General features: G+C 48.2%; 1 protein-coding gene across 3 annotated transcripts in view; it reads right to left on the bottom strand.

Moving 5' to 3' along the window:
• The window catches only part of AGAP2 (ArfGAP with GTPase domain, ankyrin repeat and PH domain 2), a 146,015-nt gene that overhangs the window by 83,690 nt on the left and 38,469 nt on the right, over positions 1 to 23,856 (bottom strand). For 2 of the 3 annotated variants that reach the window (XM_077328965.1, XM_077328966.1), the window contains exon 1: positions 3,573 to 6,365. The exons of the other annotated variant lie outside the window; for it this stretch is intronic. In XM_077328965.1, the coding sequence (XP_077185080.1) occupies positions 3,573 to 5,286 (1,714 nt within the window). In that variant the 5' untranslated portion in view covers positions 5,287 to 6,365. Of the gene's footprint in view, positions 1 to 3,572; positions 6,366 to 23,856 lie in introns of those variants that run through there. 3 annotated transcript variants of the gene reach the window in all.

Genomic DNA, 23,856 nt, shown 5'->3' with positions numbered 1-23,856 from the left:
AGAACTGCACTCTGGCAATGGTGTTCAGAATTCTGTTGGAAGAGATTACCAGCCCCCTTTGAAAACTACAGTTCCCAGGGTTCCCTGCAAATCAGGAAAACAAATATGAATTTCTCATGCACTTACAGAGGATGGACCATGCGGAGCTCTTTCTTCTAAGAGACTTCCTGAACTGAGACGTCCATTGACCTTAATAGAAAACTGCTTGTCAAAGAGGGACTAGAGACAAAGACTCAGCCCTGCAGAAGGAAGAACAGCTCTTCACATAACTCTCCCAAACTGCTTGAGTGTCTCATTCTAACTATACAGCTAGGAGGAAGACTAGCCTTGACTGATAAGAGGGTGGTCGCTCCTGCTTTCTGAAACATACCCTTTAATCTCTCCTTTCATTGCAATTGACCTTTCACTGCAGAGAAGCACAGCTGCTCAGAGGGCCTTTCAAGCCACCCGCCCCCAAGAGTGCTAGACTTTGATATGCTGATGAGCCGCTTGGCTTGGATTCTGCCATATTTTTCCACCTGAAGTCTTCTGCCCCGTAAATATGGTAGCCGTTAGAAGAATAGTCAGAGTTAGATTAGAGTAAGATTAGAATCCAGTAGCACCTGAAAAGATCAACAAGATTTGGCGGGTAAAAGTTTTCAAGAATTAAAGCTCCCTTTGGCGTCTGCTGAAGGGAGATTTGACTCTTGAAAGCTCATACCTCCCAAAACCTTACTGGTCTCTAAGGTGCTACTGGGCTCGAATCTAAACATTTATCCATAGTCAGAGCTGTTGGACTGTAACTCAATCATGTTAGACGAGCTAAATATGGGATATGAAGCAAGGATGAATGCCAGTGTTTATACATCAGGCCTTCTCATCCAGGGTTTCATGAAACCTCGGGGTTTCTTGACAGCTTAGAAGAGTTTCCTGAATGGGTGGGAGCTAATTTTTTATATATTTTAAAAATTTGTTAAACATTTATTGGGTGACATCTCCATATACGGCCATGTCAATCCACCCACCGCTTCCAAAATAGCCGGTGGGTGGGCCTGGAGAGGGTGAGGAGGCCCGGGTGGGCATGTATGCAGCTCTGCTTCCCGTCTATAGTCTGCATGATCGTGCTGCTTCTGGGGTTTCTCGAAGCCTGAAGAATGTTTCGGGGGTTTCTCAACAGTAAAACAATTGAAATGGTTCCATATATGATCACATCAGCCTACCCATCCCCTCTCAAAACAGCCAGTAATGGGCCTGGAGAAGGGAGGAAGGGGAGGGGCCCCAGGTGGGTATGTACAGAGCTATGCCTCCCATATTCTGCGTAATTGCGCCACTTCTGAGATTTCTCGAAGCCTAAATAATGTTTCAGGGGGTTTCTCAACAGTAAGTTGAGAAAAGCTGCCATATATGGTCCCATCAACCTACCCTCCCACTCCCAAAATGGCCAGTGATGGGCCTGGAAAGTGCAGGAAAAGGGAGGGGCCCCTGGTGGGCGTGTCCACAGCTATGCTTCCCAACCATATTCAGTGTGTGTGCCACTTCCGGGGTTTCTCAAAGACTGAAAACTGTTTCAGGGGGTTCTCAAAAATCAAAAAGTTGAGAAAGGCAGTCGTGCATGATTCTGGTTTGTAGAGAGACGATTTGCCTTCTTTTGCTAACATTATTTTAAAAATGTCAGCAAAATTTAAATATTTATTCAAATTTGAACTAGAATTTTTGGTGAACATTTTTGTGGAAAGCCCACGTTATTGGCGCCTAAATACAGGAGATAGCCTTGGCTGCATTGTAGCCCAGACTTTAATGGGGACTCCTACAATAGTTCTCACGATGACCTTGAAACAACCTCTCTGTTTTGGCTTAACCTACCTTACAGGGGTGTTGCGCCGTCGATACATTTGAGAAGGGAAGAACAATGTTGTGAGCCATTGTGGGTCTCCACTGGGGAGAAATGAAGGCTAGAAGTAAATAAAATGTTCTACAGCAGCATCATACTGTTCACATATCCTTGGTATGGTTAGTGGAGAATTTAAAATAAAAAGATAACAAACCAGCCTTCCTTTCTTCTATTTTAATGTTACTGCGTGCTAAATTTCAATGGATGCCAATAATCCTTGCCCGGTGGATCAGAGAAAAGCATTTACCAGTCACTGTCAAATAGATCTGTCAGCATCTTCACTTAATTATGTCTTTTCCAGAATCTTATGCATTTCTTCCTTCCTTCCCACTCTCCCCCCCACCCTGCTTCCCATGCAATACTCATGAAGCAACCTGTAAAATCAGCAGACTACTTGTTCAGCACAATGAACAAGACGACTATTTGCTGCAGAGATAAATTATGATCCCATTTTGGTGCTTGCTGTTTCTGGCTCAGCAGGGTCCCTCTCATCATGCTCCGAAGGATGGAAAGAGAGAGAGAGAGAGACCCCTGAAGGTGGCAGATCTGGGCACTGCATCCCTCCTAACAAGCAGAGCATCTCATAGGCAATCCCCTAATCATCACCCTCATCTTCTTGTCATTGTAGGAGGCTTTCAGCACAGAATGCATAGCAGGAGGGGAGGACCAAAAGGCTGGGAGGAGAGCGACATTGCATCTCCAAGGGCAGAGCCGGGGTCTGCCTTCTGGAATTATGTCCAACCTCTTCTATACAATTTACTATAAACCACTCCAACCTGAGGAACATCTAGAGATGATCTCCTATGGCATTCTCACTGGAGAAAGCATTCTTCTCAACCTATAATGAGCATCATTCCACAATTTCATGGGGGCAGGGCCCAAACCTGGGAGTGAAGGACAGAATACAAGCAATACAAGCAATACAAGCAATCAGGATTTGGAGGGTGGAGAGAAATCAGGTTGGCCTACAAACCTATTACCAAACCATGATCTGTTCATGCTTCCCCTCATCTACACAATTCCATGGGTCTTGAAAGAGATGGGATCATGAAAGGCAGGTGTCAAAATGTACTGGGCCTGGAAAAATGACACTGGGGCCATTCTGCAAAGAATCCGTCAGATGCACACGCCCCTTCCCAAAATAAGGGTACTTCAGTTGCTACAGCACACACATGGGGTCAAGAAGCTCCCCCTCCTCCTGAGGAACACTTCCAGAGTTTCACTGGTGACTATCATCTACCATCACCTTGGAAACAAGGGTAGGCAGTCCAGAATCTCCCTTCCCCAGAAAAATGCAGGCTTTTGTCACAAGGTGCCTCCAAGAATCTCAAAAGCCCCCCCCCCGCCCCTTCTACACCATATCAGCAAACATTCTGTATGAAATCTGTAAAGTGCAGGGGAGAGAAGAGGTTAGCTAGAGGTCACCTGCCTAGGAGTTCAGAGGCAAAGAAACTGAGAAAAAGCATTGGATGGGTTTCTCTTCCTTAGACCTCTCAGGTAGCAACACGAGACAGCAAAAATCACCTTTCATTATAGGAATCACCTTTCATCCCCTTGACTAGCCTGCTTCGAATCACCCATGAGCTCAGGTCCCCCCTTCTCTTCTCCCAAATCCCACCCACATCAGTTTGCTGGCAGTCAGCCGCAGTTCACACCTTCCACTTGAGTAAAGAAATCAGGCCTCTTGGGCTCCGGTACTCACTGGGCAACTCTCCCTTGGCCAGTTCAACGCTGAGCAGCTCTTTGTGGCTCAGACTCCAACCCGGCCCAGGGTGAGTAGGGGTGGAAGCAGGACTCTTGGTGAAGATGCCACTGATGAACTTCAGCATCTTACGGTCACGGGTGGAGGACCGACCCCCTTCCCGGCCTCTCTTCAGCCCCACCGCTGCCTCTGAAGAACAGGAGCCTGAAGAGACCAGGCTGGCTGGGCCATGGTTGAGGTCACTGTTGTCCAGAGTCTTGCTTTTGTTTTTGTGAGGGGATAATTTAGCCCGGGATCCCCCTCTGGGGACCGTTTCCCCGCTGCCCTTGACCGCCACCTTCATGCGGCCTTTCACTTCGCTCTCCGGCCATGACAAGCGGTTGGGGGTGCCACCTTTGTGTCCTCCTTTGCTGGCCTTTGGCTCGCCACCCATCTTGGCCCCGCTGGTGGTGACCGTTTTGAAAGGCTTGTTCGTGGCCAGGCGAAGGCGCCGATTCCCAGCGGCCGGGTGAGGAGAGGAAGCTCCCGAGTGGGAGAAAGAAGAGCCCCCCACGCGGCCCAAAGTCAGCTCTGTCGTCCCGGGTTCTGGGCCACCCCAGCTGGCGTGGCTCACCAACATCCGGCGTCCTGGTGCCGCGGCACTGGAGGAGCAGCTGGCAGTGGTCGGTGGGGGAGCCGGCAACTCATCTCCGGGCACCCCCAAAGTTTCCTTCAGCCCTGCCTTGGGGATTGGAGTCACTTCTGGCTTGGGTGGAATGGTGGGCAGGACTGGAACTAAAATGGCTTTGGGCTTCGGGGCCACAGCTGGAGCGGCTGAAACCACAGTTACTTCAGGCTTGGCAGTCACAGCTGGAGAGGCAGTGGGGACGATGAGGGCTTCGGGTTTGGGAGCAACCAGTGGAAGGAAGGCGGCTGCTGGAAACTCTGGTTTGGGGGGGATAGTTGGAGTTATACAGGGAATAGCTGGCTCAGGTTTTGGGGGGAGAGTTGGGGCTACGGAGGGCACCGTTGGCTCAGGTTTCGGGGGCACAGGTGGAGCTACAAAGGGCACAGCTGGCTCAGTCTTGGAGGCCACAGCTGAAGCCAGAAAGGGGACGGTAGCCTCAGGCTTCGGGGGCACCGCTGGTGTGGCAGAGGGGACAGCCAGCTCAGGCTTGGGGGGCACAGCTGGAGCCACCAAAGGCCCCAGCACTTCCGGCTTCGGCGCAATGGCAGGCGCCTCTACGCTCACGGAGGCTTTGGCCTTGGGACCCGCTGCAGACCCCACCTTTGCATCCCAAAACGTGCCCTGGCTGTTGCCAGTGGTCGATGTCCAAAGGGAGCTGGCAGTGCGCCCGGTGTTGTCCGGGGATAGGGAAGGACCGGGCGTCCCGGGACTGCTGGGTGACAACTGCAGCAGGTAATCCGGAGTGCTGGCGCTGCTGGTGCTGATCCAGAGAGCATCCTGCCGGTGGAAGATCCGCTCCTGCCTCTTGTGCTTGGCAGCCTCCTCGGCTTCCTTGTGGCCCTTCACCCCGGCATGGTCTGTGGCCAGCGGGGCCGCAGGGCTGACGTCTGGGAAGTGGCCCTCTCGGCTGTCAGACTGGGGGGCTCCATCTCCCACCCCCGCCTTCTCGTCTTCCTGCTGCTGCTGCTGTTGCACCGATTCGAGCTTGACAAGGGTCAGGGAGATCAGGTAGGTCGTCCTGCGCTGCAAGGTGGCTCCTCTGCTCATGAGTGCCCGGGGGAACGGATGGCGGGGGCAGCCACAGCACTAGCCAACATCTGCCAGACGGTCCCCTCTGCCGAAGCCGCCGCAGCCGCCACCCCCTTCGGGACGGCAACAGACGCCGGCAGGAGCCCTAGCACCCGCCCTGCTCTGTCCATGCACAAAGGGCAGCTCCGGAGGAATGTGGCAAGAGCCCGGGCATCTCCCTGTCGCCGACTCCTGAAGGCGGTCCGGGGAGGAGGGGGCGGGGGCTTACCTGCTCCTCTGCAGACCGGCTGCCAGCACCAAGGTGAGCATCTTTTCAGCCAGCCACCTGCCACCGAGGGAGGGCAGGGAGGGAGGCTGGCTGGCGATCCCCTTCAGCCCCCCAGCCTAGGGGCACGCCGTTCCTCCCAGAAGGCAGAAAAGGCTTCCGCGTGGCAGAGGGCGCAGGATGGCTGTTCCCGTGCAGACGAGCCGGAGGAGCATGGAAAGAAAAGGAGGCGGGAGGAAGAAGGGGGGGGGAGAGAAAAATCTCGGCTTCGCTGCGAGCAAATCCTCTTTTGTGGTGTTGCCGCAACCCTGATAGCCCCTCGGTGCAGACCTCAGTCCTGGCGAGCTGCCAGGGTCTCTCACGCTGCCCCTCCGGGTCTTGTCATTCGCAGCCCTCCTACGGTACATCCGACAGGTCTCCCCCCCCCCTTTTTCTTCCCCCCCCCTCTCTCTCTCTCTTTTTTTTTGCCTCCGGCTTGCTGCCAGCCGCCCAAGCGGAGGATGAGGCCAGGAAATATCCCGCCTATCTTCCTTGGCTGCGGTAATGTCTCCCTCCGTGCAGTCCCCCCAGTTACTTTAGATCGGGGTGGGTTTTTTTGGAGGGGCGGGGAAGGAAGGCTGTGTGCACGCGTTGGGTAGCGGCTTGGCTGCAAAAAGCAGCAGCTGGTGGCGAGCAGAAATGCAGGGAGGGAGCGCGAGCGAGAGAGAGACGGAGAGAGATCAAGGTGGTGGGTGGGTGCAAGCGTGGAAATCAAAGCCAAGCGATGTCAGCAGCAAAAGCGGTTCCCGGGGGGGGGGGGAAGGAGCCCTCCCTGCGCCACGATCACTTGCTGCATTCTACAGACCCGAAATATTTAAAAAGGGAGGGAGAAAGGGAGGGGGAAAGAAGAGAGGGGGGGGGAGAAAAAAGATCCTGAGAGTTATCACATAGAAAATGCACAAGCCAAGAAGTGAGGGATTTCTGCAGGGACGCGTGGAAATCCCGGACTGGAGCGCGCGGAATCGCCGCCTGCCCGCGAAAACCGGCGAGAGGCGCCGATCGCCTCCCTGAACCATTCATCAGGCGCAACGCTGGGCGGGCTTTCCTCTAATCACGGCGTGTCTGAACTTCATCCGCCCTTCCGGTGCTGGCACAAACAACAACAACAAAAGTTACCTGTCATGGGGTGCAATTAGCCACTTCTGGTTGGCTTCTTCCGGTGCCCACCCCCCCACACCCAGCCCGGCCAAGGTCATCCGAGGAATCAGCTGGGAACAGCTGGGAAGACTCAACATCTGGAGGCTTAGCTGCTCATGCAGCTAATGTGTGCAAATCCCCCACCTGCCACGGGATCATCAGGGTAATTGGAGAAGGAAAGCCTGTTAGGGCAAGGCTGCCTGCAGAATTACAGGTGGCGGGGGTGAGCTTAACAAGCCAGCCTGTCTGGACCCACCACCACCCATACCTCTCCCCCCACCTGTTTCCATGCAGGACCTGCCTGTGGCCCAGTCAGGCAAAAGGAATGGGGGCACTCCATTTCAGCTGAAGGGGATGTGGTTTTTATAGCCAAGGGGAGGTCCCTGTCCAGCAAAAACAGGCACCATCAGAAGGGACAGCATCCATGCCCACCAGGCTGACCAGGCCAGGCCAAATGGCAGGTTTGCTATGGGGCCCAAGTTTACTGACAGCCATGCAGATCCGTGTCTAGTTCACGGCTCTCTTCCTCTTGGAAGAGGAAGAGGTTCAAAATGCTGGTTGAACCAGGCAGTGGCTGAGGCACGTGCACTGAGGCATTCACAAGAATGGGTGCATTGCCAGCGGATGGTAACAAGGTGGTGAAACCGACGTAATCGCATCAAAAATACAATTGCGTGAATGAACTTTCCAGCACAACAATGTAAGGGGAAGAAAAAAATCAACACATGAGAGGGTAGAAGAAGTGAGTCAGTGGCAGTTCTGATGCCTTTACTGCCCCCGACCCAAAGAACATAATTTCAAGCAATTGTTTATTGAGTACATTTTTAGCTTGCCCTTCCACTAAGGGGCTCAGGGTGCTCTAGATCAGTGGTCCCCAACCTTTTTATCACCGGGGACCACTCAACGCCTTTTACTAAGGCCCGGTGGGGGGGGGGTAGTTTAATCCTCTACTCTCAACCACTGCCCTTACGCTCTCTGATCGCTATGGTAATGTTTAAACATCCCTTCAAAATAAGATACAGACATGCCACAACAATGAAGTGTGTTGTAAAGGGCCGGGGGGGATGAAGTAAAGAGCCGGGGGGCGGGGGAGAAGGCGTCCTTCGGGGCCCACCTCCAATTAGTCGAAGGACCATATGTGGTCCACGGCCCACAGGTTGGGGATCGCTACTCTAGATCATTCTCCCTTCCTTAGTTTTATCCTAACAACAACCCTGTGAAGTAGGGCAGGCTGAAAGGGAAGGACTGGCTCAGGGTCACAGAGTGAGCTTTCATGCCAGAATAGAACAAGGCTGATCCTAATCTTCCACCTTAACCACTACATCACGGGCTTGACAGGATCTCAAAGACTCATAATAATAACCCTTGTATTCCCAGCTAATCTTAAATAACTTCCACTATCTTGCTTAATTCCCAATAAGCGTGCACTGGAGAGTTGGTGATAGATTCTTTTGCTCTTGAATAACCACCCTGAAGGTGATTAAAGGGTAGTTTTATGGGGAAACATCTGTCTGAGTTATGCAGCTCATCTAGGCTACTTACCAGGCCATACAAGATATAGTGGGAAATTCGCACAAGGGAATGGAGCCATGGTGGAACACAGCAAGATGGGGGAGCACTGAAATAAGGGAGCACTGATATAGGAAACAAGGGTGCATCATGGCGTGGGTATGCAGCGAGATCACAGAGTCTGCAAATGCAGCCACCATTCAGACGGCATTTATGTAACCCCAAATGTCCTGTGCTCAAAAAGGAAAATGATAGCTTATGAAGCAAAACCTGCAGATGAGCAGGGAAACACTCCCTGTTTCACAGCCAGCATTAATTTGTCCGGGCCACTGTGTCCCAGCCAAATCCAACAGCCCTCCCTGCTGCCTCCCTGTGCTTCCGCAGCAGCAGCGACCAAGGAGGCAGGGGTCCCCACACCCCTCCATCTCCCTAAGTGCATACATGCTCTGCCCTCCTTCAAGTGCTTCTGCACGCAATGGACCATCCAGAATTCTCATGCTGCCAGCAAACGGGCCAATTAATGCTAATTGCACCTAAATATCCCACTGACGGCACCACTGAAAGTGATTCATATTCAGAAAGCAGCACACTCCACACTGGCGGCTTCCTTCTCCAAAGCGCTGAGGGAGCAATTCTAGCCGACTGTACTTACATCACAGACATAATCTCCACAATTCTCTACCTGGTAGGAAGGTGTTTGTGTGCTTGCACCCACCTGCACATCTTTGCTTCCTGGCAGGATGCATGTTGCTTTCGGAAGCACCATTGCACAATGAGTAGAACAGACACAGGTTGCTCTGGTTGGAACCAGCCCGACTCGTCACACGCTCCCCACTTGACAAATTCTTCAAGCACAACCGGGCTAAGCTTTGTTGGGAGGTATCCTCGCATGGGTGGGGATTGACTCGTCCGTTTAATGACAACATCAGCATCCCAATCACGCGATGCCTGTACAATCTCCATTCTGCTTAGTTGTACTTCAATGAGACGTGAGAGCTGCTGCAGAATCTACACCAATGCAGTTACGGTTGCTCAGGGTCAGTAGGGATGTCGACCTCAAATCTCCATCACATCTGTTTGTACATGCATGTACAGCACTGGTCCCCAGTGTTGTGCCTGCTGGTGGGTTTCTTGGGACCTGCTTGCCCCAAGCAAACAGCCAGTCCTGGCTTCCCTTCATCGCACCAGAGCAGGAGGTGTTTCGGACGAACCCAAGAGGTTCAGAAGAACCAGTGTGTCTCTGCACCCATTCAGAAATGCTGCCTCCATGGTAAGAGGATGCTTGTCTTGCAACCATCCAACACTTGTGATTGGCTACCATGGGACCATTTTATAGTAATGCCCACCTCCCTCCTCAAAATGCCAACAGTGCCCAAGGGCTCAATTATATTGGTGGGCTTTGAAGTACATCATATTAAACTCTTTAACTAACTAGCCTGTCCATCCTCTACAGAGCCAAAAGGCCCAACTTTCATCTGTTCCTGAACGCATATTGGAAAAGGGCCCAGCAGTTTTGTACTCTTCCTTTAAATTCACTCTGGGATTTCCAGTCTTGGTGATCATAGTGACACCGTCTAATTGTGTTAATACATTTCTTAACAGTATTTGCCCTTTCTGGGACAACCTCTGTTGTCAAGTCTTACAGAGATGCTATTCTGCATGATAAAAGTGTTTGGAGTTTGACTTCAATATATTATTATAATTCAACATTATAATAATTCTTCCCTTGATAAGGAAGGAGTCCGTACTGTCTCAGGGTCATAATCTTGACCATCTCCCTTTATTGGTTGCACCCTACTTACAGCAAACTTCAGCTGGGCTGCTGGGCTTCTTGCCTGGGACAGCATAAACTAGCCTTAAGGAAACCCAATTTGCCTTTTATGTGTTCTGGAATCAGACCCACCCACTCTGTCAGTGAAGTACCTAGCCTTCTGCTTTTAGGGTTCCCAGTCTGAGATGCCCGGTGATGGATTATCATACACAACCCCTCTGAGTAGCTACCTGGGCCAGCAGTGGAGCACAGCTGGCTTGTGGCAGAACAGCTGGTACCAAATAGAAACTCTCCTTTGAAACATCCATCCTAGCTCATTTCTCAGTGCTCCGGGAGGCCCCTGTAGTTAAAAAGGTGCAGACACGCAACATTGCTTATGGCTTTGCCAAGAAAAATTTTCATTTAACTGACGAACCTCGTTGGATCAAAGGAAGAAGCTTGGGAAAGCAAAAGTAAGGAAAAAACAGGCCACTAGGGCAGCATCCACCCACCCACAATGGATATTACACTCTTTACTGAAATCACTGGGAGTTGGATTGCCTTCTCCACGCTCAAAACTCCAGCTGAATATAACTGGTACGACAGCCATATCCAGTCCAATGGTATGTGAATGCAGCCTATGAGTCCTTCCCTTTGTATTCAGGGCTAGTTCACACAAGCCGCCAATTACATTACTGAATTTCCTGGGCAGAATGGCACTTGTATCTGCAAATATGGAGATGCAGTTTGCATGCTTGTGGGAGAAATATTGCTTGATCATAGAAAGTTAATGTGTCAGGCGTAAAACGGGTTGGCCATTTGCTCTTGTTAATTCCATCACGGTGGAGCTGATTCACGTACCTCCGTTCCTCCCCCATTGACTGGAGGGAAGAGGTGACTCGCATTTTAACGTCAACTCAAACACAACACTTTGGTGAAGACTGTTTCAGCATTCAGCCACAAGTCATGATGATCAAGTGATACACATGAACCAGCTCCTACAATCATTTTAAGGATTTCATGGATTTTAAAGTTTTAATATTTAACTATGTATGGATGAAGCTTTATACAGTTGTTGAGTCAGCTGGGCCCCAGTGTGTGTGTGTGTGTGTGGAGAGAGAGAGAGATCTCCAGTGTACACAGCAATCTAAGGGCCACACTAGATATTAGAGAGTTCATGGGTCCAATCCACAGATGCTGACATCATTTCACAGCTAAACTGTGAAATTAATTCAAAAGAATTTTTGGCTAAACATCCAGAAAAAGTTCCTGACAAAGCAGTTCCTCAGAGGAATAGGCTTCCTTGGGCAGTGGTGGGTTCTCCTTCTTTTGAAGTATCTAAGCAGAGGCTAGATAGCCATCTGAACAGAAATGCTGATTTTATGAACTTAGGCAGATTGTATGTGGGTGGGCAGGAAAGTATGTGTCAGTGTTTGTCTCTTGTGGCCCTTCCTTGCATACCCAAGGAATCGCTAATCGCTAATCGCCACTGTGGGAGAGTAGGTGACTTTCCTCTACGCCAGGCTGGATTCTGGAGATTTTTTGGTGGGGGAATCACTTGGGAATGAAATTGGTGTCACTGTGGGTGGGCAGGTAGTTGTGAGTTCCTGCATTGTGCAGGGGGTAGGACTAGATGACCCCTCACATCTCTGATCGTTTAAAATTGCTGCAAGGAATGCCCAATTCAGATCAGGCCCACACCACAGCAGGACCGGGTGATCTCCCTCCACACACACCTCTTCAAGAGCAAGTGTCAGTGTTCTTATGAATGTGATGAAGGGTCCAGGTAATTAGACATATTCATGGAAGACAAGTCAACCAAAGGCTGCGAGAAGTGTTGCCACCAGGCCAGGAGAAGAATGTCTTAATGGGATGTGATTTACCATGATATATTGTCTACTTCAATCCCATAAAAAGCTTTAATTACACACTTCCACACTTTAAGCCTCTATTAAAAGGACAGAATATTTCCTTCCCGGGCTGTTGGCAAACCTAGCCAGCTGCCATGGTGATGGAGGGGAACAATGACATTTTGAGACTGTAAACTTCAGAATAAAACATCAGGAGGAGGCAACGTCAGGGAAAGTCCTTGGCCTCTGTGCCATATTTGTTGGTCCTCTAGGTGCAAGGTGGACAACAAGCCTGGAGAAGAAAATACCCTGTCCATTTCACAGAAGCTTGATGTGTGGAAACAGGCAGCTATTCACACCATGAATAGCATCCCATTAAGGGACAGGGAATTTTTTTGTTTCTCCAGGTAGCTGGCAATCCAGTAATACAGGAGTGGCCAATTTGTGGTGAGCAAATTGAGCTAGCAGAAGCTCATGGGAATTGTCCATGGACATCTGTAGAGACACAGTTTGGCCACCCCTGCAGTAAGAGGTCAAACTTCCTGCCACCAATGGAGAGAACAGAGCAAACAGAAATCAGGTGCTTCTGTCTACCCAGGTGATCACCCATGGAGAAGGAACTTGACCACATTTGGCTAGTTAGTTCATACCAATTTGTGCAAGTGCATCCCACATGAACACACAAGGTTGCCTTATACTGAGTCAGACTGTTCATTCATTAAGGTGAGTACTGATTCAAGTGAGTAGCCATGTTGGTCTGAAGTAGCACAACAAAAATAGATTCCAATAAGACCAACAAATATTTTTTCAAGGCGTGAGCTTTCGAGTGCAGACGCTCTTCCTCAGACTAATGAACAACCATCATAACAGTGGAGATATAAGGCAAAAGCTAATACTGTTTACTTAAAACAGATTAGGTTCTCAGACTGAGGATCTCATCTACTACAGTAGTCCCCAACCTTTTTATCACCAGGGACCGGTCAATGCTTGACAATTTTACTGAGGCCCGGGGGGGGTAGTCTTTTGCCGAGGGACGTTGGCGCTGCCGCCTGAGCCCCTGCTCCACTTGCTTTCCCGCCGGTGCCCCTGACTTCCCGCCGCCCGCTGGGGGGGCTCTGCCAGAAGCAGCAGCTGTGCAGGGCCACACCGAGGGGGAGCCCCAGCCATGGCAGCTGCTGGAGAGCACCAAAGGTGAGCCGGCGGTAGAGTAGCAGGCCAGCCCCCAAGGCAACAGCCGGGGAGGAGGACGAGGAGGAGCTGCGGCCCGGTACCAACTGATCCACGGACCGGTACCGGTCCCCGGATCGGGGGTTGGGGACCACTGATCTACTACATAGATTCTTTTTGAACAGGAAATGCCATGGACTGAACCTTCTGCTTGCCAAACAGATGCGCCATCACTGAGCCATGGACCTTCCTACTCATTTCCCCTTTGGCCGTTGACCTTTAGGATCTTCAGATTTGGCTCCTGAGTAGGGATCCTGGGGATCCCTGGAATTATAGCTCATCTACAAAAAAAGCACATGGTCAATTTTCATATTTAATACTGTGTTTAATAGGAATTATTTTAATTTTAATGGATTATAGAATCATTATTAATTTGAAAGTACAGGGATTTGTTATTGTATAAAAGTGTAATCCACCCTGAGATTTTGAAGACAGGGCAGAACAGAAATCCCACAATTCATCGATCAATCAATCAATCAATCTCCAGACTAAAGAGATCAATTCCCCTGGAGAAAGTGACTGCTTTGAAAGATGGACTCCATAGCAGTATACTCCACTGAGGTCCTTCCCTGCCCCAAATCCCATCCACTCCTGGCTCCACCCCCAAAGTCTCCAGGCATTTCCCAACCCAGAGCTGGCAACCCTAGTCCTGAGCGGCACCATGTGCCTTTAAAACACCAAAAACCACTGAATAACATTTGCCACAAAGCAGCAGGTTGCTCAGAATGCACTAGAACTTTCCTGACATCCAAAGACTCTTGCTGTTTCACAAAAGACCAGATTGGTAGGCTATACCAGGACTTTTCTAAAAGCCATTCTGTAGATTACAGATGGAGCTTCATAAACCCAAGATCAGAAACCTGCTCACTCTTTTAAGTTGTGGCTGGAAATCGAAAACTAAACAAACAGCCCCTTCTGCAAAAGCTTCCCTGCCAATCATGTTTTATCCCGGACAATCTCATTTCCTACCCCCTCTTCCCAAAAATCCTTGTCCAATCCGTCTGCTTCCTTCTGAGTCAGAAAGGCTGACAAAAATATGTCTTAGATTTTAAAAAAAGACTCCTACATTTTGTTGTTATGGCAACCAAAGCTCTGCAAATGTAGGAAAACAGCAGGAATAATTAAACTAAGCGAGGAAATCAACATTAATGGGAACCGTAAAATATACCTCAATTCCAGATCATCAAAGGCAGAAGTGTATGTATGGTTAGTGATGGGGAGGGAAGAAATAATAGAAAACCCCACAAGAAATGCAAACTTACAAGACTGATTAAATAGGCTGAACAGAATGGTAGAGAAGCCAGTGATAGCTGCATAGTTACACAAATTTGGGAACTAACCCCACAAACTGCCCCCAGTCAAGCCCCCCCCCCCGCCATTGAAGCTCGTAATCCTGTATGACTGATTTATCTACAATTCTGATTCACAAGTTGTGTAACTATAATTTCCTATGGGAATATTTGATCTTTGAGGGCAGGTTAGTGATCTCAAATAAAGCATTCTCAGCTCCCTCATCTCAAATAATTCCAAGCTTCTTAAAACCAATATACTACATATAGGGTTACACAATATGCATGTGCAATCTGTGATGAAGGATGCTTCTTCTTCATAAGTTACAAGTGTACTACAGCAAATATTACAGCGCATAGCAAACGTAACTGCTAAATCAAAAGTTAAGCAGGCCTTACAGGATACAGGCAGGTACCCAAAGCCTGCTAGTCTTTAAAGCAGAAAACTCACCCCAAAAGAATATGTACATCCCTGGTGCTACTGGGTCCGCTGGCTACATTACAACTGCCCAATTATTTCTCTCCAGCTGTAAAACACATCACTTATGCCTTGGGTTGTTAGGTTCTCCCCCAACCCCCCTGCTGGCAGATGAAAAATGCAGACAAAAATGATCCGCACAGTAACGCCATGACATCACATAGGGGGCAAACCTGGAAATAATGCCATGCCACTCTAGGATTCAGTGGAACCTTTATGGTAAAATGATATTTCAGTTGAATCTTAAACCAGCATAATACCACTTTGAGATTTGGTCCAGAAAAGATGTCATAGCATCACTGTGCCAGCAATTTTTTCCTACATTTCTTCCCATGTCCTCATCCCCTGGTTTCTTGTTAGGTGCCATCCACTAGCTGACAACTCTATCTATATGTGTGCCACTAGACTCAGCATGCTGGGTCAGTATCGGGAAGCAGCTTTCTTTTCCATTTACCCACAGTATCATCTTTCCCACAATCTTTCATCTTTGTTTTGCAATCTTTCCCTGAGTGGCTTTAACTGCATTGTTTTGGAAAAGATCCCAGTAAAGTCTCAAACAAGTTTGGGTTTTCTTGTCCCCACTGGCCGTGGCAGTCCCAGGAACTGGGAAAATGCTGGAAAGCCTGCCATTTGGAAGCCTGCCGCTCCTCCACTGAATTGGCAGCTGCAGGAATGCCAGAACTTCCACAGGGAAGCATGGTCACATGGCAAAGGTCCTGTAAGGTTCAGTCATTAATGCTCTGAAGGAAACATCTTCTAGGCGTTGATGAAGCCTCTATTAGCTATACAAAATTCTGGAGAAAAGGGAAACTTCTGCCTTAACAATTACAATGCAACTCAACATCCTTATAAGAGTTCAACCATCATTGTTTGAGTACAAACTTTCAGTACAGGTTACTGTTCACATCTGATTTGATTCCATTCAACTCATGAATCGTGAAGGGGGGGGGGGAGTCAATTTTCTTTCTCAGATATCATAGAACAGAACATGGTAATCGAATTGAAGCCTCAATCAATACACCCAGAGATCATAGCTCCTGGTAAAGCATATCCACTATTTGCTCTGCCTATCCATGCTTGGGCCTTGTGCCTGTTTCATTGTCTAAAACAACCATTTGAATAAGCCTTCAGTGTTGCAGCAAGGAAGAGCAAGAAAAGAAAGGTTGCAAAGTGCTTGGTGATTACATTAAAAACGGTTAGGCGTCGATGCAATGTAATCTTATAGCGGGCGTCACATGCTGGAAATCTCATTGTTTATGGAGAGATTTCACCGAGCAGATATTATGGCTGTTAAATGCGCCTTAATTTGAAATTGCAACCCTTGCAGGAAGCAAAGAGGGATAACTGTAGGGTTAGCCACAGCAAACCCTCATTAGGGGATACCTTCGGCTGGTTGGCAGGTGTGCTTTGTAAGCTTCCAAAGACCAAGCCTCAAAGCATCTCTCAGGCAGGCCTACTCAGCCTTGCAAACAAAATCCCAGCGGCCCGTGCAGATCCAGCTGCTCCTGATGGTTTCTTTAATGCCAGTGCCAGCTGGGAAAGGCTGGCTGAAAAGAGACATCCTCCGAATCCTGCCGGCTGTACTGGCACCGGTATTCGGCTCTGCAGCTGAACCCGGGGGCTGCTGGGCCTTTTCAAAGCGGCTCTTTGTTCCAAGGGAGCCATTAGTATCAGCAGGCAATGAGGGGGATGGACCAGTTGACTGCCCCATCCGCCACATTTAAGTGAAAGTATTTTAAGACATTTATTTTTTAAATTACGTACTTTGACAACTGAGTTGAACTACTACACCTCATGCACCGCAGCTTACTTTGAGCCGGGTTACATCTATCTAGGTATTTATTTGCAGAACTTATACCCTGTCTTTTTGCCCTTGACAATAAGGGCATCTTGGCCATAGGATCACCAGCCTCAAGGTAGGGAATAGAGTACCGCTGGAACGGCTGCTTTGGAAGGCGGGCTCTATTGCATCACATCCCTGCCGAACTCCCTCCCCTCCCCGGCACCCAGCCTTCCCAGGAACCATCCCCAAATCTCCAGGAATTTCCCAGGCCTGGATTTGCAACCCTAACTGGCATCCTATTTTTATTAGATCTGAAACTTTAAAAGCAGGAATAATAAGGAAATCTGCCTGAGCTTATACAAAATGCATCCCTCCCCCCAACTTACTATCTATCCATCCACATCTGGAATTAGTAAGCAGAGCTCCTAGAACAGAAGAGGTGACTTTCAGGGACGCTTGGGCCCCATGCCAGTTTAAAAAAAAACCCACTAATAAACTACAGCCCCCGCATCCCATGCTTACACAATCACAAGCACATTCCCCACTTCATCTATGCTTCTTTTTATCACTCTTCCTCCACATCACCCCAGCCAAGGATTGCAGGTTTGTCAGCTGGTTAATAGATATTTGCTGCAAATTTAGGCATGCATTCTTCTTAGTCATCTTATGCTGAACAGGGCAAAAGGTGGTGGGCTTGACAATCCTCAGAGCTCCACTGAGAACTTCTAAAACTCTAGCACAGGGGTGGCCAAACTGTGGCTCTCCAGATGCCTATTTACCCCGAGCCCCATGTTGGCAGTAATTGTAGTCCATGGACATCTGGAGAGCCACAGTTTGACACCCCTGCTTTAGAATCCTGTCATCCTGGTATACCAATAATAAATCAAGTATTGAGCTTGGGACAGTTCACATCTTGTAAGTATTCGTAGGAACACATGTCAAATTCTGGGAAGTATTTGAAACCTGGCTTGAGCCCGGAGAGGGTAGGTCATGATTTTGAGCTATTTCCAAGTATTCACAAAACCAGCAACATTAAACAAAAAAGAACAGCTTAGTGTGTCTACATCATGAAAAACGTCTTGTGTGCTCAAACTTTATTACTTGTTTGTTTGTTTAATTTGCATGCCACCCTCCTGTGCAAGGCAAGAGACATTCAGAGGTCATTTGCTGTTGCCTGCCTCTGTGTCGCTACCCAATTGCTTGGTGAGCTCTCATCCTCATGCTAACCAGAGCCAACCCTGCTTAGTTTCAGAGTTCTGATGAGTTTGGGCTCGTCTGGGCTATCTTCTAAAATCAAAGTCAGTGGGCTTAGAAGGGTGTCACTCTTCTTTAGACCACACTGTCAATTTATCAAGCACAAGCTGGTATGGCATAGCACTCTCACAGTAGATTCTTGCCACCCCTGCTAGCCACCCCCTCCATTTGGGCTCCTACAACCCCAGCTACAGGCCCCTGCCTCTCAAATCCAACATGCACATACTAAAAAGGAACATCATGTACAGATGTGCTATTAAGACACTTACCACTGTCACAGAGATATGAACGATTAAATGCTCAAATTGAGGCAGAGAATGTGGGCATTTGCCAAAAGGAAAAAAAACATAACGGAAAAGAAAAACAGAAGGAACCGAAGCCAGCAGTGACCGCTGGCAAGCTCCCTGCTTGATGATGAACAGACTGTGCATGCTTAGCCGTGAAAAAAATCTTTGCAGAGCTATTCCGTTTTTGGATGTGCTCGCAGAGAGAGAGAGAGAGAGAGAGAGAGAGAGAGAGAGAGACCCAAGCATCAAGCTCTCCTGTTGCAGCTACTCAGGGAAAGGAGAAATGTTCTTCCTAGGTGGTAAACAAAGAGTGGTAACAAGCCGCTTGGGAACAGATTTGTCCAGAATGGAACAGGCAGGCAGCCAAGATGGGAACAGAACTTAGTGGGCATTTCCCTGATTTTTAATAGGCTTTTAATTGATATGATCTATGCTTTTTCTATCTGAACAGAACTCCTTCTAACGTGATTCATCCCTACTTGGAGATTGGGGCAAAGTATGTCTTTAACCCTAAGTTCTTTTCATTCTTCCCCCCCCCTTTTTTTTACTCCTCTCTGATTATGCTATTTATAGCTACCAGCCTCCCTTCCTCATCTCCTGAACATTGACACACACACAGGGAGCAAGTACAATGGAATTAAGGAGGCAGGGCAACTCTGTACAAAATAGTAGCATCACTCCTGCCTCCCTAAAAGGATAGGCTGCATGCCAATCAAGATCTCTCTGGAGTGGGAGGGGGGTTTACCCCAGAACTGCACATGTCACAAGTGGAAAACCCAAAATCTATAGCAAATAAATCATGTGAACTGTGCAAATACCTATGAATATATTGTTGTTAGGTGCGAAGTTGTGTCCGACCCATCGCGACCCCATGGACAATGATCCTCCAGGCCTTCCTGTCCTCTACCTAACAACAACAACAATCATAGAGTTGGAAAAGGCCATACAGGCCATCTAATCCAACCCGCTGTTCAATGCAGGATCAGCGCTAAGCATCCAGGTTAAGGATCTGTCCTTTAACCGTAAGCATGCAGAGAGCTGCTGGCAAGGTGAAGGTTTTTCTTTCTTTTTTGCCTCTCCGAGTGAGGCTGCAGTGTGTACTTGTCCCAAGGCACTGTCTGATCCAAGCAGCGTCCACGTAACTAATTCCAGATTCAGGTTCCTGTATTACATACACATGCCAAAGTGAATGTGAATAGTAACTTGCTTTAGAGAGTGAACAATCTTGGATGCTGCTAATTTGTTTATTGCTATGCACATCTTTTCCTGGGCTCCAAGATCACTGCAGATGGGGACTGTAGCAAAGAAATTAAAAGACGCTTGCTCCTGGGGAGGAAAGCTAGACAGCATCCTAAAAAGCAGAGACATCACCCTGCCAACGAAGGTGCGTCTAGTCAAGGCTATGGTCTTCCCAGTTGCAATGTATGGCTGTGAAAGTTGGACCATAAGGAAGGCCAAGCGTCAAAGAACTGATGCTTTTGAACTCTTGCGAGTCTCTTGGACTGCAAGGCGAACAAACCGGTCAGTCCTAGAGGAGATCAGCCCTGACTGCTCCTTAGAAGGCCAGATCCTGAAGATGAAACTCAAATACTTTGGCCACCTCATGAGAAGGAAGGACTCCCTGGAGAAGAGCCTAATGCTGGGAGGGCAAAAGAAGAAGAGGATGACAGAGAATGAGGTGGCTGGATGGAGTCACTGAAGCAGTCGGTGCGAACTTAAGTGGACTCCAGGGAATGGTAGAGGACAGGAAGGCCTGGAGGATCATTGTCCATGGGGTCGTGATGGGTCGGACATGACTTTGCACCTAACAACAACAATGCACATCTTACTATGTACAATCCTCATATTAGTCACCTTACTTATCTAAATACCTTAAAATGTGGCATTGATCCTAAATTTGCATAAACATCTATTCTTTATAATACCTCCATACAACTCAAGAGTTGGCAACCTTAATTTCACTAACTTCTTGTGATGCTGCTGGAAAATGTACTTGATTTCCCAAAGGAGCATCGGTCTCCATACAGAATACGATTGCAGGATCACTTTTCTCCATGGGGCAGGCCTCTAATGCTATGTCTGCATCAGCTCACCCTTGTTCAAGACAACTGTGGGATTCACCAGCCTAAGGCTGAGAGGTTCTTGGTTCAGCTGATTTCCCAGCTCCCACACAGCGGACAGAGCAGGCTTTCTCAACCAGGGTTTTGTGGAACCCTGGGGTTTCTTGACGACCCTGGAAGAGTTTCCTGAATGGGTGGGAGTTAATTCATTTTTATATATTTTTTTAAATTTGTTAAACATGTATCAGGTGATATAACTATGTATGGTCATGTTGACCCTCCCCCTTCCCAAAATGGCGAATGATGGGCATGGAGGTTTCTTGAAGCCTGAAGAATATTTCAAGGGTTTCTCAAGAGTAAAAAAAATCGAGAAAGGCTGGGATAGAGCAAGACAGAGGAATGTTTCAGTCATCAGCAATGGATGCAATACTTTGGTTAGAACAAAACCAGCAGTCAGCTACAACCCAGGCCAGGACAACCCAAATACAGAATCATTTAGTTCCCCCCTGAGGCCTGTGATTAGATGGCTTCTGGGAGTCCAGTCCTCACAGTTCAGTTCCTAGGCACAATGTGGATTTGGGCCTTCGCTTACCTGGGCATGGAACTTGCAGAGCATGTCTGATTGGCAGTATCTGAGGAGGGCGTGAGGAAAGCTTAACAAGCAGTTAAGGCTCTCACAGCCATAATCATGAATGGAATTATGCAGGGCAACTGGGCAGCTCCACCAACACCCAAGACTCTTAGCTCCTGAAATTTCACCATTTGCACATTAACAGGCTTATCTTCATGTAGGTTGCCTGGGGAAGAGTGGGAAGGGTCTTCACTGGGGTGCATTGCCACAGTCTACCCTCAAAAGCAGCTGTTTTCTATGGAGGAATCTGATCTCTGCAGTTGAAGAAGAAGAGTTGGTTCTTATATGCCGCTTTTCCCTCCCTTAAGGAGGCTCAAAGCGGCTTACAATCGCCTTCCCATTCCTCTACCCCACAACAGACACCCTGTGGGGTGCGTGAGGCTGAGAGAGCCCTGATATCACTGCTCAGTCAGAACAGTTTTATCAGTGCTGTGGCGAGCCCAAGGTCACCCAGCTGGTTGCAAGTGGGGAGCGCAGAATCGAACCTGGCATGCCAGATTAGAAGTCCGCACTCCTAACCACTACACCAAACTGATCAGTAATGATTTTGAGAGAACTCCAGGCCCCACATGTAGGATTTAGATTATTTTATTTACGGTCATTGACCAGCATTCCCCACATGTAGGTATTTTGCCCTATTTCATACCTTTAGGAGCTAGCATAATGTTTTTTTTTAGTGCAAGAAAATATTCTCAAGATGCAGGTTTCTTTAACTGGCATCAACACCAGTATTTGTATGCTGTTATAAATACAAAATCCTGGTTACGCACAGCAAGTTATGATGCACTGGGTCACTTCCTGTCCCGATACTGATACTTCTGATTATGCAGCTGCCATCACACGAGGCCAAATTAAGTTTGAACCTCAGGACACATCCTGTCCATTCCGCAACCTCATTTCAAAGGTGGATAAGTACTTCCCAGACAAAACACACACGTTCTCCAGTTCTCTCCTCCAGGCACTGATCTCCCGCCGTATTCAGCAGCAACACAAGAACATTCCGCACCAGAAGGCGGATGGTTGAAGAACGGCACCCTGCATCGCAGTGATAGTACTTCTAGCGTCTCCATAGCGACCCACCCACGCTGTCCCCGGTTTCCTGCTGGTTTCATGATTCCCTACCCCCACTACAGCCCAGGAAAAAGGATCCCCCCATCATGAAATACCCAGGCCAGAATCAGCCATCAGCTATGGCAACAGACCTGTAGTCCAGAGAATACACTGAAAGCTAAGTCTGCCAACCAGTGTGAGACCAAGACATGGGAGGGTGGGCAATCCGCAATGGTGTGATGTTGCACCTCTCTAGGAATTGCCCATAAAAACCATAGAGTTTCTGGCAGTTCCTAGAGAGGACTGACATCATCTTTGGCTTTTCTCTGGAAGTGACATCACACTGTTGGCTATTACATAAAAAAAAAAAACTTCTCTTGCCAATACTCCAATCAGCAGTGGAAAACAGGATTCCACCCCCACCAGGGGGCAGGAAACCCTGCTGAAAGCACATTGTAAGGTTCAGTTACCGGAGACAAGGGCTGAGGCTTTAAGCAAGTTGGAAGATCACTTGGGAGTCACATGTAAAGCTGCTCTGAGCTCCTTGAAGCAAAAGTAGGATATAAATAAAATTAATTTTAAAAAATTTTCTAAGAGAGGCACCATTGTCTGTCTTTATATCAAGCCAGGCATGATCTAGGGCAGAGGTAGTCAAACTGCGGCCCTCCAGATGTCCATGGACTACAATTCCCACAAGCATTTGCTGGCAGGGGCCACAGTTTGACTACCCCTGATCTAGGGTTTTCTGCTGATGGCAGGAGACTGGTAGGGGCAGAGCCATTAGTCTGACTGTGTGATGTCACTTCCAGGGTGAACCACAGAGTTTTTGGTAATTTTAGTTGATGTGATGATGTCACTTCCAGGTTTGTCCCAGAAGTGACATCACATCATCAGAGAACCAGCTATTTTGAGCACATTTTCCTTCTCTACTGCTTTTGTGAGCAACATTGGTCTCAGCTATAGTAGCAACCTCTTGCTCACATACAGCAACACTGGTCTCAGCTATAGTAGCGCCCTCTTGCTCACATAGACTGAATTCATAGAATTTTGTTTTAGCAGGGCAAAACAAATGGGGAAAGGGCACAGGTGAACAAAATATGCTAGGAACAGGTATTCTTCACCTCCCCAACCCTCTCTGCTTCCTAAAGTTACAACAGAATCACCTTTCCTCTGTCACAACAACTTCACCTAGCCGAGCAAATCTTCTAAAGGGTTGTTGTTGTTGTTGTTAGGTGCGAAGTCGTGTCCAACCCATCGCGACCCCATGGGCAATGATCCTCCAGGCCTTCCTGTCCTCTACCATTCCCCAGAGTCCATTTAAGTTCACACTTAAGTTCTAAAGGGTGCTACCTTCAATGGGCTATATTGACAGCTACTCAGACACATGCATCCTCTATTGTGGCATGCTCCTTGTGGAATGGCCTACCTAAGGTCAGAAAGACTCCCACACTTATGTCACCTCGCTAAACGTAAAACAGACAAGTTCAGGAGGTAATTTTTATAAAGGGGAAATGGCTAAAATTTAATTGAACGGTTCAGGAACTCACCTTAATAAAGGGGACAGGAATGTAGTGGATAAGAGTGGGGGCTTCTAATTTGACAAACCAAGTTTGATTCCCCGCTCCTCCACATGCAGTCAGCTGGGTGACCTTGGGGTCATCACAGTTCTCTTAGAGACTTGAGTGGGCCCAAAGTGTGGCTAGTATCAGGTCACATCCTTACAGCTGCCAATTGCCTTGAGAAAACCTGCCCTGTCCCTTTAAAAGGGACTTGGTTGGAAGTGATTTACTTCCATGTCATGGAAACACTTAAGCTGTTTGTATGTATTACACCTCTATTAAAGAGACAGGACATTTGCCTCCAGGCCTGCTGGCAACCTAGAACATAAAGCAAAGAAAAAGGAATTTTTAATTGAAAATATAACAACTAAGAGTTGATCAAATGTCTATCTGATACTAAAAGGGGCACAAAGTTACGTT

This window comes from Paroedura picta, chromosome 3, assembly GCF_049243985.1.
Source record: "Paroedura picta isolate Pp20150507F chromosome 3, Ppicta_v3.0, whole genome shotgun sequence".
Taxonomy (NCBI): Eukaryota; Metazoa; Chordata; class Lepidosauria; order Squamata; family Gekkonidae; genus Paroedura; species Paroedura picta.
This window is presented reverse-complemented; position numbering and strand designations above follow the sequence as displayed.